The sequence below is a fragment of the Aptenodytes patagonicus genome, chromosome 4, assembly GCF_965638725.1.
Source record: "Aptenodytes patagonicus chromosome 4, bAptPat1.pri.cur, whole genome shotgun sequence".
Classification (NCBI taxonomy): Eukaryota; Metazoa; Chordata; class Aves; order Sphenisciformes; family Spheniscidae; genus Aptenodytes; species Aptenodytes patagonicus.
The window spans coordinates 52,164,056-52,177,122 of record NC_134952.1 but is presented as its reverse complement, the minus strand read 5'-3'; the positions used below and the strand labels follow the sequence as shown (position 1 = coordinate 52,177,122).

Sequence of the window (13,067 nt, the reverse complement as noted above, 5' to 3'; positions counted from 1 at the left end):
ATGCAGCTTAGATGCCTGTCATGAGTAGCTTATAATCTGTGGGCACAGGAGAGATTTTTGCCACAAGCTTTGAAGAACTGGCAGCGTGTGCTGCTCAGAAAGAAACCAAGAACCAGATGGTGAGTCAGCAGCCCATACAGCAACTGCTCCTCTGCTGCAGCCCAGAAAAGCAGGAGAGTGCCTGGGTCCCCAGCGTGCCTGCCTGGAGGGAATGGCGCTCGCGCTGCGTTTGAACAAATTGCGTTTCTTGTTTCGCCAACTGGAGGGCAAAGTCACTGCTTGTAAAAGTGGCCTAATTCTGTTGACATCAGTGAAAGTTTGCTCTGCTTGCTTCAGTAGCAGGCTCAATTCCAGTGCTTTCATTTATACTTAGTGGAAGAACAGGAGCCAGGGCAATTAACAGTGAAGGGCTGCAGAGGAGGAAGGGCCAGATATTATAATTTGGTTCTTTGATCTCTGTGGAGTTTAAACAAAGAAAAAGAAATCCCTGTGGTGCTTTTTGTGAGAGCAGTGGTATTTGGAATTCTTACAGTGATCTCTTAAATTTGTTAATTCTCTTGCATATATTCCTATTTATCTCTGCAGCTTGGGTTTTTTCTTAGAGAGTTTTTCTAACATGAACTACAGAAAGTGTGCATTTCATGCATATTCCTAATATGGAGACTTGCATTAAAACTGTGCAGAAATGTGGGTCAGTGAACTGTTCATGGACTGGCCTGGTTGCATGGTCTTGTCTGCGTTCCTGTTGATTTACCATCATTCCCTGCAGTGTATTTGTGCAGATGTTGCCTAGTCTGTGCTTCAAAAGCTCCAAACTGTCCGTGAAGGTTCTGCCTTTCCCTTTGGGAGATTATTTTGTAGCTGCATGCATTCTCCTGTCACAAGTTTTCCCCAGTTTAAATCCTCATCCTGTCTTTCCATTGAAAATGGTCCCCCTCTTTCTTTCTGGCTAGATGTGACCTTCAAATGATTGTAGGCTTTCATTACATTTCTATCTGTCTTACTGCTTAAAACTGTCCTTCCGAGCCCTTTCCTGGATCATGGAAAAATGATTCAGGAAGGAGATTCTCTTCAGCTGACCTTGTCAGGATTGCCAAGGAGATGAGGAGCAAAGAGTGGACCTGAGCAAACTGGTATCAAAGCAGGACATTTCTGAGAGCGAGGAAGCAGGTTTGGAAATTTTAAATACAGATGTGGGCATATTAGGATGGGGAACAAAGAATGAGTGTGTCCACTGGAATGAAGGGATGGCTTTCCGGGGGAATATATCTTGCAAATAGCAAGGGAACAGTCAGGAATAAACACATAGTTGGAAAGTGAAGAAATGGCTAGTAGGAGCAGAGAGGGAGCAGCACACCTTGCAACACAAGGCTTCATGCCAAACTTGCGTCTTTTGTAACATTGCTGAGACACAATTGCTTGTAAATAAAGCTAACAGATTGTAAGTCTTGCTATTTATCAGATGTCAAAAATGTGTACTCCTGAGGTCAGTTGCCAAGTGCAGTTAATTTGGCAGGAGAGCTGGTGCTGGCTGGGCAACTCATGGTGCTTCAACAACTGAGGACTTGAGTGGGTGGCCAGTTTTTTTCTGTGCAACTTTGAATGTTCTAATTGTTGCCCCAGAGCTGTGCATGACACATGGTGGAATTGCGTTTCACACCATGGAAAAGGAAGGGGAGACTGTCTGCTTTGGTGTTCTGATGGTCAAATCTATTCGTATTGCTAGCAGCCACACTTACGTAGTTTGAAATGCTGTTCAAGTAATCCTTCAACTGAATCATGAATGTGTATGTACAGAGCGGTCGCTGCTGCGTTTATACAGTAGTTCCATATAGATAATTATGCAATGAGTTAATTAAATGGGAACAAGAGCTCTTTAGCTTCCAAACGCTGCATAATACTTGGCTTTTGCCAGACTGAAGGAGCATTGTGTCCCTCTGTAAACCAGTTTTGGTAGGATCAAACCAGAGACTTGATTCTTCAGTGCTGTACCATGTCAGCTAGCAATGGAAATGTTTCCCTGGACGTTATTTTTAACAATAAGGCAAATGTTTGAGGTCTTAACTTTGTCAGAACTGTCAGAATGCCACCAATACACTGTTTCTTAAAATGGCACTGATCTAGGGTTGTGGATTTGTTTGGGGTTTTTTTTCTTTAGACATTGGGAAAGTCATGACCAAGTATAGAATTAATCACCACTGCTGCTCTGTAAGGAATAAGCAGTCATTAACAGTATGAGAGTAAGCGGTAAATGAGGCAAAATGTGACATAGGTTTGTCAAGAGGTGATACCGGTACAACCAAATTGTTTTTTATAAGACTTTGGAGAGAGGGGAAGAAAAGGAGTATACCTAATCTGTCTGATGTCAGCAAAATGCTTTATATCATGCCATCTGTATGAAGAAAATGGGCATTAGTACTAGAACTTAAAGATGGGTAGGGAGGGGGTGAGACCTATAGGTATTGCTGGTAGGAGAGGAAGGAGATTACTAGTGGAGCTCCTTAAGTGTCATGGACTCTTTTTCTTTAATAGCCACTGGCATAATAAAATAGAATCATGCTCATGAATTTGAGCTTATAGCAGAAATTTAGGAAGGGTGAATGGGAAGGGGGTGTCCTCTGGGAGAAAATATATGACAGTGAGATATGATATAGGATGATTGAGATAGATATATATATATAAAGATAAGCATGAAATAGAAGATGTAGGATGAAAAATAACAACATAGGTAATAAAGTCATGCATCTCAGGACTAATAATGAAAATAGATGACATGAAAGGGAAGTTCCTCACATTTGGAAATGCCGGGGAAGAAAAGGATGTGGGCATACTTGTTTGTGGAGGGATGGAAGGGAGGCATGGGATGAAAATATTCAAGTTGAAGTAATCACATGACAGTGGATATATAAAGTGAAGTATTTTCAGTATACTTAGAGGAAGTATGGATGCTGTTGTACAAGAGTCAGATGAGGCCTCATACAGTTTCAGTAACTCATGTTCTAATGGCATTAGATTTGTGAAGATGACTAAAGAAGTGGGCACACCCTGCTACAAGATGGAGAAAAGAGCGGGGAAGGCTTATTTGCCATAAGAAATGAACCAGAGTACACATATTCCCTCTGGGTTTTAGACAGAGGGGAAGGATTGTTTATGTTAAGTAACAATACTGATGCAAGAGAATATGTGTACAAACAGGCTATGAATAAATTTGAGTGGAAAATTAGAAATTTTGTAGCTGGAGCCCTCTTTTGTTGGGCATTGCAAGGATGAGGTGGGCTTGACCAGTTTGTGAGATCTGGGGTTTGAATCCATTCATCTGCTGCTGACCAGGGTTATCCTCTCCCTCTCTGTACTCCTTGCTAAGACAATTTGTTGACTCAGCTGTGCTCAATACCAGGCAAGGAGATTTCTGCACTGTTAAAAGAAGAGGAAAACCTTGCTGGGTGATTGATTGTTCAGGGAGTCGTGCCTGAAGGGCATTTACGCTCCAAAACCTTTTGTAACGAAACCTTGTAGTAAAGGGAGTTGAGATTGTTAAAAAATGTGTAGCGCTGCTCCTTGTATAATTCTGTAATAAGACTGTAAATGCCAGCTGTACTGAGTAATCAGTACTGAGAAACAGTGTGCAGTTTCAGGTAATGAAGCAGCATCTGGCAACGGCAATTCCCTGTAAGCACACTTCTACTCAACGTGAGCAATGAGTTTTTAGAAGACAGGGAATCTACAGACGTGCTTCGTGCTGGCGTACATGCTTTAGATTTGACATTAGTCACGTAGATGGTTTCAGAGGATTTTCCTGATGAGTAAACCTGAGAGTTTTATCTCATCCTGAGATAAACCAGAGTGATATTACAGGGGAAAAAAGCAAAAGCTTTGTAGTGTGGAGCTTCCTTGTTAACAGGCAGAGCATGAAACTGAAATTGGGATGAGAGCTGACATCACAAGCAATGCCAAAAATTGCATTAGATACCCATGAGTGCAGGGCAAGGCGTTGGACAGTTTTGCCTATTTTAGTACTTTTCTCTTGAAGTACTAATATCCTGTTGGCAGTATTCAGTACAGCTGACTGTTTCTCCTTTTAGCAGTTGTTTATTTGAGACAACTCTCTTTAATATAATGCAAGTCAAGTATTCTTAGCCTGTAGTATATTGGGTAAGATGTTTTATTCTGTTTGTTCTCAGGTCAATTTTCTGAAGAAATTGAAAAATCTTGTTCTAGATTTCACGCCTGCTCAGAAATTTGCTTGGCCGCCTTCCCACTGGGTGCTTCCTCCTCAGTGGGGCATGCCGTAAGAGGTCCTAAGGTCCACAGGAGTGCTGGTCCCTTTTACAAATCATGATTATGTTGTGTGATGCACATTAATGTACTGCATCACATCAGCACTGGCTGAAAATAAACACCAGGCTGCTGGGCGCCCCTGCTCGCAGTGTCCAGCTACTGTGCGGGTCTGAGGCCCCCAGAGGAGCATTTCCCTTCTCTGTAGAGGAACCTGCGCAGACACAGCCATCCCAATTTACCGAGCTAAATTGGGTGGCATGTATGAATCCCCTTCAGGGTTGTCTCTGCTCCAAGCAGTAGGTGTCAGTGTGCACCTGTCATAAAGGGTGATCCCAGTGCAAGTGAAAAACAGCAGGAATCCTGAAGAAAACAACACAGTTGCTTTTAGTGGGTTTAGTTTTCTGCATAGTAAGAAGGTAGTGTCAGATATAATGTACCACATTTAAAGGAAGGATAATTGGATCTGAGCTTGTGAAAGCATGGAAGTGCTGAGAAGACATTGAGAGTGTGTCCTCAGTGTGATGGGACATCCCAGTAACTAAGAGCACATCTCTTTATTTTTAAACTCATTATTTTCACATTTGATATGCAGACACAATCCTTCTCTTTGGGGAATGTGTGTCAAATGAAGTAGTTGTCTTAAAATAAATCCCATGTGAGTCTGCGGTATTGCATGTTGCAGTGTGCAACAGTTGTGGAGAGTGAACAGTGTTTAGACTATATAAGTACCTATTGAAAAGGAATTTCCTAGGTCATGGGTTGGAATAACATATTCCGGAGGACTTCGGAAATTTCCCGTCTGAAATGTCAAAGCCATTTAAACACCCTCTACTTTGCTGGAATGGCAAAATGGTAAAAAGTTTGTGCATCTATTGAGGCTTTCTTACTGTTGTGCTTGGCTTTTAAAAAAACAAAAACAGGGAAAAAAAAATAGCTTTGCTTCCTGGATAAAGCAGATGGATTATAAATAAATCTCAGCAATGAGTGGCCTTAGTTCTGGATTGCAAGTATAGCTTGTGATTTAGGCCGTTAAGGAATTAATTCACTGACTTCATAAATGAAAACCCAATCTGGGAAAATACTATGCCAGTAAGTCAGTTTGCTCTGGTTGTGTTTTTACTTTGCTCTTTTAATACGTGGATGCTAATACATTTTGCTCAATAGTGCCTTGAATGAAAAAAACAGGAGAGGGGGTTTGATATCCAACTCAGTTATTTGCCTGCTGTCACAAGATGCCCAATGCAGACCAAACAGGGTGCAGGTATTGCATGAGATAATTCTCACTCCAGTGCATATCTTTTAAACCTAGAGAGTACTAGCTGGGGGGGCAGGGGACATTTAATGTGCTTAAAGGTGATGGAAAATACCACCTTCCCATACTTGAGGTTGAAATGGAATGGGAGAAGAGGCCATGCAGTAAGTTTACCTTACATGTGAAGCAAGACGTTATCCAGAGCTGATGGGGCACCTCTGAAAGTGAGCAAAAGACTTGGGTAAACAAGTTAGACAACACTGGGAAGTGCTAGAGGTCGGATTTCCCAAAAGGAAAAGCATGAGGGTCATAGGAAGCCAGTTCAAAAGTTTATAGTGCTTAAAACAGCTGTGTGCCTTGATGCAGGTTTTGTGGCTGGCTCTCTGAAAGTAAAAGTCCTCAGCACTGGGAAAGTCTCCTGCTGCTTTCTGTCACCGAGGAGAACCTTTAATTTCTATCGAAAGTCACTATTTCTCAGCATGCTCTGCAGCAGCTGCATAATTTAATAAAGGTAATCTAGCTGTGGAGATAATTGACTGTACGTGTCAGTGCACTGGAGCAGACGTGAGGAGAAAATAATTAACCGAAGCAGAACATGAGTTCCTGTTGTCCAGATGATTTACTGAGCAAAGCAGTCCTTCCGAGGCAGTTGCCTGCACAGACGGTCATGCCAAGAGGGCTCTTCTTGGCATGGCTCACTTCGTCTGCTCCGTGAAGCATAACTCCAACGTCAGAGCGACTTTTGCCACCCAAGAAGTTTGGAAAACCCCACAGGATACACCCCGCCTGCCTGGTTGCTCTTCTGGGCTGTGCAATCCTTACAGGGCTGTGCCTTTCCCTGAGTTTGCTAACGCGTCCGAGCACCTCCTGCTGTGTCCCTGGGCAGGCTCGAATCCTAAAGCCACTGTGTAACTCCCTCCCCTCCACCATTTGTTTTGGATGTGAACTTCCTCGATGAAAAAAAGGTTGGTGCAGAGTAAATCAAGTGATTTAGCAATACATTTAAATTAAGCTTCAAAATGAAATAGCAAGGAAAGTTACCAGTTGTGGAATTAAAAGAAAGTTAGTGTGTCTGGAAAAACTCTGATTTAAAATCTCCATCTTATTGAGATGGGGCTAATAAAAGAGCATTAAAATATCACAGGGCTAAGAATAAAGTTATATTCAGTATACAAGGAAGCAGTATTTAGAAGGGAAATAGAATAAAATCACAATGTCAGAGCGTCATTTTGTAGTCATCCACTCAGCTAGCATGTGTCTGTAGACATATTTCCTTGTTATTTGTCGGTAGTTTGAAAATCACCATATTACTGGCGCTCTGACAGAACCTATATTGTCTGAGTAGGGCTTTCCTAGATACCACAAAGTAATTGTTACGCAGATATGCATAATTATGAATTAGCAAGGTTAATGGACTTCAAACTGAATTGGTGTTAGTAAAGCACGCAGTTAACTGAGAATTAGACAACTACAGAATGTATTGGGGTGTTAGGAAAATTTTTGACATTTTACTTAGATATTTTTGCAGCTTTATCTTTTGTTTCTTCTTTTTACTACTTTTTGTGTAGAGAAGCTGGTGTGTTTTCAGTAATGCTGCGAGTGGTTTGCAGATAGTGACTGTTGGCCTTGAACACTGCAGACAGAGTTAATGGCATGAAGTTTTACTCACGTACAGTGTCTAGCCTTTCATTAAGTTGATGTGAAACAGGAGTTTGCATTTTTGCACAGTATTAATCCCGTTAGAAATAGAGGGAAGAGCTGTTTCCTGAGATGATCTATCTTGTCTGATGGGTAGATATACCTACATCCTAGGGATGTTTTAAAAAAACTAGAATCCAAACAATCCTATCTCCCCCTCCACTGCCACTTTCCTGACATGAAAACAAAGAAGAAAGTTGTGATATGAAAGACACCCCCGCTCAGTATGGATTGCATGTAAATATTATAGAAAGTTGATACAATATTAACTTACTCCCACACATGTAGGAGCGGTAGCCAGCACATGAATTGTATCTTATAACGTAGTTTAGCCTACCACACTAGAATCTTACTTGCTAATCCATCTCCCATGGGAGGCCAGGTTTTAAATAATAGTTGCAGGCTGGGAAGAGGCTGAATAGTTTATGTAAGTGAACAGGAAACCAAGTAGGGTGCTTGAAATGTGCACTTCAAATTGCAAAGCTATCCAGTAGTTACAGTCAAGATGTTATGTGTGGGAAGAGAGGGATCTTGCAAATTTTTTTTTTCCTATATGCAGATTGCATGTCCATAATAATAAGTACAGTAATACTTGTTTGTATGTCTTCTGTTCATGAAATCATCTGAATGACACAGCTGCTCGGGTGCTGTGCAAGTAATGTGAGATATACTGGCAAATCCGTGACTGCTTTCATGCTGTGTGACCGCTCCAGGGACCTGTGCCTGGGCTGGAGATGAGCACCGAGTGAAGCCGGGACTGGAAGGGATGCACGTGTGGTTAGGGCACACTGCTTTACCCACACCGAGGTGAACACACTGGCGCAGCCAAAGGAAGCTGAAGCGTATTGCGAGTCTGATTTGCAGCTGGGTGTTTGTGGGGTTTGTACTTCACTACAGAATTTAGGCTGTTCTGTTGGTTTTGTTAAACTGGCTGTAGTGGCCAGTGGCCCCTTGTTTACCCTTCTCATCCTCTGTCGCCTGCGTTCCGCCACAAGTGACACTCAAACCCAGGAAAGCCACAGAGTGGTTATCAGCTGAGAGTGCTGCAGCTTCTTAGCTAGCTCTAGATCTGTACGGTGAAGTGCAAAACATTGGAGGGAAGCAGAGAGGAAACCTTTGGTTAGTGAAGGGAAGTCGGCTGTTGTTGGTTCCGCATTGTAACGGTTTGGGAGAAACTGGTAAAGACTGAAAGCAATGAATGCCTGTTTTGGCAGGAAGCCCATCTTGCATGCAGCCTGGCTCATACCCTGGCCACACAGTGCCATTTCATTGGGATGTATGAGCCAGTTGTGCTGCTAAATCCTCTGCTGATACGGGGATAAACTGAAATGAAACCCCTAGGCCTGTAACTTATTTGGCTTAACGAAGATCACAGGAGGGATGAATAGGCAAAAAGTGTCACCTTATCTGCAGAGCCGAGTCAGCATGGGGGAAGAGGAGGCAGGATGGGACTCAGCTTGGCAGAGGGAGGAAAGCAGTGACAGCTTTGCGAGGTGGCACGTCAGCTTGTTCAGAAGGGCTTTAAACAGCAAGCAGTGACGCCTACAGTCGCATCAGCTCTTCCTGAGCCTGAAAACAGACTGAGGGAAAAGGGAAAGAAGAGAGCATACATTTTATTTTTAAAAATGTAAAGCAAAGAACACGAATATCAGAGAGCGGCAGGAGGAGAACTGTGCAAAGCCTGTATTTTGCCCTTGTCTTCCATTAATATTTAAAGATCCTTAAATATTAAGTCCCCTTTCACACTGTATACATTTTCAAATCGGCCTCAAAAGGCAAGGACTTTTGTGATGAGGCTAAAACAACCTGCATCAGCAGAAAACAAAAAAATCTGCAACATGCAACAATACTTTACGTTAGACCTTGGCTTACTGCAAGGGAATGACAGGGAAATTAATTTGTGAGGATATTGGCATTGTCAAAATGTGCCACGTCACCATGGGAGTGAAAATTTCTTAAGAGGAAGACTTGTGGTATGCGCATACAATTGTTGTTGAGACAGCTCAGACCTTTAAGTCTTAGTGCTGCAACGAACAAGGGTTTTTAAGACCTTACTGTGATAATTAGATCTAACTTTCTCCTCTTTTTTTCTTTCACACAGTGCCCACGTATCACAAGTCAGTAGTAACATTCCTGCTACAGGAGAGTAAGTGTCTCTTTTACAATTTTGTAGCTACCTTTTTTGTATATTGGAGCTTTTTAAAGTATTGCTGGTTATTCTTTGAGTTCTCTTTAAGGGTTGTTCTTCCACAAACAAAAAAAGACTTTCACAAACCAAAGCATCTGCAATGATAATAAATCACTTCCTTCTAAAAAATTCTCAGGCCCTTGGTTCTTTCCTTGTACTGTGCCTGTGATGTTTTAGTTAGGCAGAACTTGCATGTTTAGAGAAGCCATCTGCACTGTGTCATCCTCTTGCTCTTGTTTGCGCTCTCTTGCATCCCAGCAGAGGACGGGGCTTGACCCCACTACCATAACTGGCAGCAGCAGAGCTAATAGTTGGCTCTCTCGCTGGAGCTGGAAATTCCCAATGGCTGATGAGTTTGCAGAACTGATTCTTGTCAATACATGAAACACAGGCATACTTGCCTAGTTAAACCATGTGGGTTTTTTGCAGTTGCTAAGATCTTTTTACTTTTTCGGGAACTGCAGTCTCAGCAGACTTACAACTATAGCAACTTAGCAACAACTTTTGTAAATTCTCTGGAGAGGTCAGCCCAGGTACAGGTTCCCATACTCATAGCTACTCAGTTGAAAATCAACCAGCAAATCCTGCAAATAACTTTTTTAATTATGGAAAAAGCACTAGAAGCTATATGTGGACTTTGGACAGGCATGTTTGAAAAACTCATTCTTCAGCAGACTACTTAAAGCATTGCAAGAAACAGGGAGGGGGTGGGGATGTACAAAAACGTGTTTCCAAATGATCTTTTTGAAAAAAAAAAAAAAAAATTTAGGTTTTGCCCATAAAAACTTCCTCTGATTAAGGAAGGAAGGAAATACTACAAGAAAAGGTTAGTACCAAAATGAAGGAGATTTGGTTGTGTTGAAAATTCAGGTAGTCTCACATCTTCAACTGATGCAACTGCAGAGGCTCCCTTGCTGTAGCTTGTGTGGAAGCCCTCTTACTGCCAGTGGGCACGATGGTGATCTCGCACCAGAGTAAGTCAGGGGTGGCTGTGGGTGCATTCATGGTACAAGAACAATGCGAAAACAGCATGAACTCAGAACCAAATCCGTGCTTGGTCACTGAGGTAAGCATATGAGGAGTTTGTGGTGAGGTACTGTTTGTGTGTTCTCATAACCCTGTGAGACAGCAGTGAATCACCTTCTTGCAGGTGATCCATTGCCTTACTGAGCTCGGATCGCACAAGAGACTTGACCAGTGTCAGCATGGGTATCGGCTGGGTATCAAATACAATTTTGTCAGGGCAAGGACTATTAAAGTGGAGGATAATTTAGTTAGACACCAATGTCTGTAGTTGCAGTAAGTAAAATTAGCTGTTTTACTGAAGGTTCAAACATCCCTAGAAATAAAAAAGAGCAAGATGAATTGGGAAGGCTCAGCTCTTCTGAGGGACCTGAACATCAGGGTATCTGAAGATTCTGGGTTAGCTCTTTGCAGGTGTCACAGCCCTAGGACATTTTATACTGCCTTGCCATCATCATACAACATAACCCTCAGGTACCCTTGCTTTAGTTATTGTTGCAGAGAGGGAGCTCCACAAAGTCTTTGAGCTCAATTGACCTTATTTTTCGGCTTGACAGGTATTTAGAGAAGACAATCCGCTCAGCCGTGGAGCAGCATCTCTTTGATGTTCATGGCTCAGGCGGCCAGAGTTCAGAGGACTCTGAATCGGGAACATCTTCAGCCTCTTCTAATGTGTCTGCCAGGCAGAGGAGGCGACACCACAAAGAGCAGGAGGAAGCCTGGAGAAACAGAGACATGTACGAGCCTGATTTCTTTGTTTTGGAAAGTATATTTGATTAAGTGTACCCTAGTTGTGTCCTCTTATCAAGGCAATGCTTAGTTCTGTTATGAAATGCACTGGCCCTTGCCCTGAGTTGAAAGTGCAGAGTAGACTGCAGTGCCTGTGCAGAGCTCCATTGCATCAGTTAGAGCTGGGAAATGTAGAGTTTATTAGAGGTCATGGAGTGGGGCAAAGCGTGATAAGAATCCGTTTTTTTTATGTAGTATAGTAGAGTTCTTAATTACAGTATTTGGAATTGTTTAATTACAGTATTTGTTGCTTTAGTGGAAATCCCCAAGCAGTTGGCCCTGTTACCTGAAACTTTCTTTAGATAAAAACATTGGGTTTAGATGCTTTTTCTGAATTCAGAATGTCTTCAAAAGTGAGATCAAGTTCCCCTTTTGTATGTGGAGGCACAGCTTATGTTTGGGTTTATTGAGGAGCCCTGGTAGTTTGTCTGAAAGTAGAAAAATCTTCCTTTTGATTAATCAGAATTTAAGAATGTTTATCCACGCTGTTACACAAAGTTTAAACATGATTTAGTGGTGAATTTCATTAAATGTCTGTCAAAGAGTAAAAATAATACCTATTTTTCCTTTCATACTTCTCTACTTGTGGCATATATTGTGTGGTACAAATGTATTACCACACAGCCTTAACAAACACTTGCCCAAGGCTTAGCTATCTTTGAAGAACAGTAACTACAGACTTTGCAAGGCCATGATCTAATCAGTGCTTACACATATGTCTAGCTTTAACACAGCACTAGTTCTTGTAAAGAATGTGTACACTTGACTGTGGTATTGGATTGCTAGGATTTCAAGTTAGATTCCAAAATAAACATTTAGTTTCTTCTTGTTTTTTCCTGGGTGCTGAATTCCCCAAATCCTATTGGATCTGCACCTTCCTATACGAAGCCACTTTTATACAGGCACATAACCATCAGTACCTCATGTTAGTATTGCAGCCATGCTATTTCCCAAAATGTGTCAATGCTACTGTTGTAAAAAAATCCATAGTTACAAAATAAAAAGACATTTCCATAGTGAATGAAAATATGCTGTGAAGATGGACTGGGAAATTAATACTTGAAAGTCACCAAAGTCTCTGGCAGCAGCTCTGAAGTAGTTTTTCTTGTTTAGTAGCCCTGCTGACAGGCTTCTCAGGTAAGTAGGTCAGAGACTGGCTAGTGTACGTGTTTGGAAGCATATAGTACTGCAGGGCTTTTTTTTCAACATTACGTTACAGAGCTGCCTTTAGACATGGCTGACACAGTTGTTCAGGTTCAGTCCGTAAAGCTGGAGCCAAGGATTTAAAGCACATCGGAAGTTTTGAATGCTGGCTACGGTTCAAATTGTTTTCTCTGGTTCCCTTAGGTCAGATTGCTAGAACTCCTTAGGGTGAATTATCACAATTGGGAATTCCTTTCAAAACTTCTTTCTGTTGTCGTTTCGATTGTCAGTGACTTCATCTCCTTGACTTGTGATGGATCACAAGAGGATTTGTAATGTCACAAGATGGGACTTCAGATAGGAAGAGTGTTTATCGCAAAAACACATACGTGAACTCCCAGGCTTTGCAGACTACATGATCTGCAGGCTATATATATGTAATTGGTCTGCTCAGGGGTTTGTAAAACTTCCACAAAGGCAAGTGTGTTATCTTAGAAGTTTAATCATAGATTTGTAATACTTCTTTGTATCTCTCTTCCACCAACAAAACCTAGAGATTCCAGATTTCTAGAAAATCACTGAAACTTTCTGGTTTTGTTTTTGATCTGAATACTTTGTCATGCTGGCACTGTCCAGATACTACAGAGTAACTGGTTTCTTGTCACACCAGTGCAAGTCTAGATAAATTCTGCTGTT

The 13,067-nt window shown here is 41.8% G+C and overlaps 1 protein-coding gene across 11 annotated transcripts in view; it reads left to right on the top strand.

The window, feature by feature from the left end:
• FAM13A (family with sequence similarity 13 member A) overlaps nt 1–13,067 on the top strand; it is a 142,212-nt gene that overhangs the window by 91,641 nt on the left and 37,504 nt on the right. For 9 of the 11 annotated variants that reach the window (XM_076336754.1, XM_076336748.1, XM_076336746.1 and 6 more), the window contains 2 exons: nt 9,330–9,374; nt 10,997–11,176. The exons of 1 other annotated variant lie outside the window; for it this stretch is intronic. In XM_076336754.1, the coding sequence (XP_076192869.1) occupies nt 9,330–9,374; nt 10,997–11,176 (225 nt within the window). The remainder of the gene's footprint in view (nt 1–9,329; nt 9,375–10,996; nt 11,177–13,067) is intronic. One more of the 11 variants, XM_076336747.1, reaches the window with a different exon arrangement.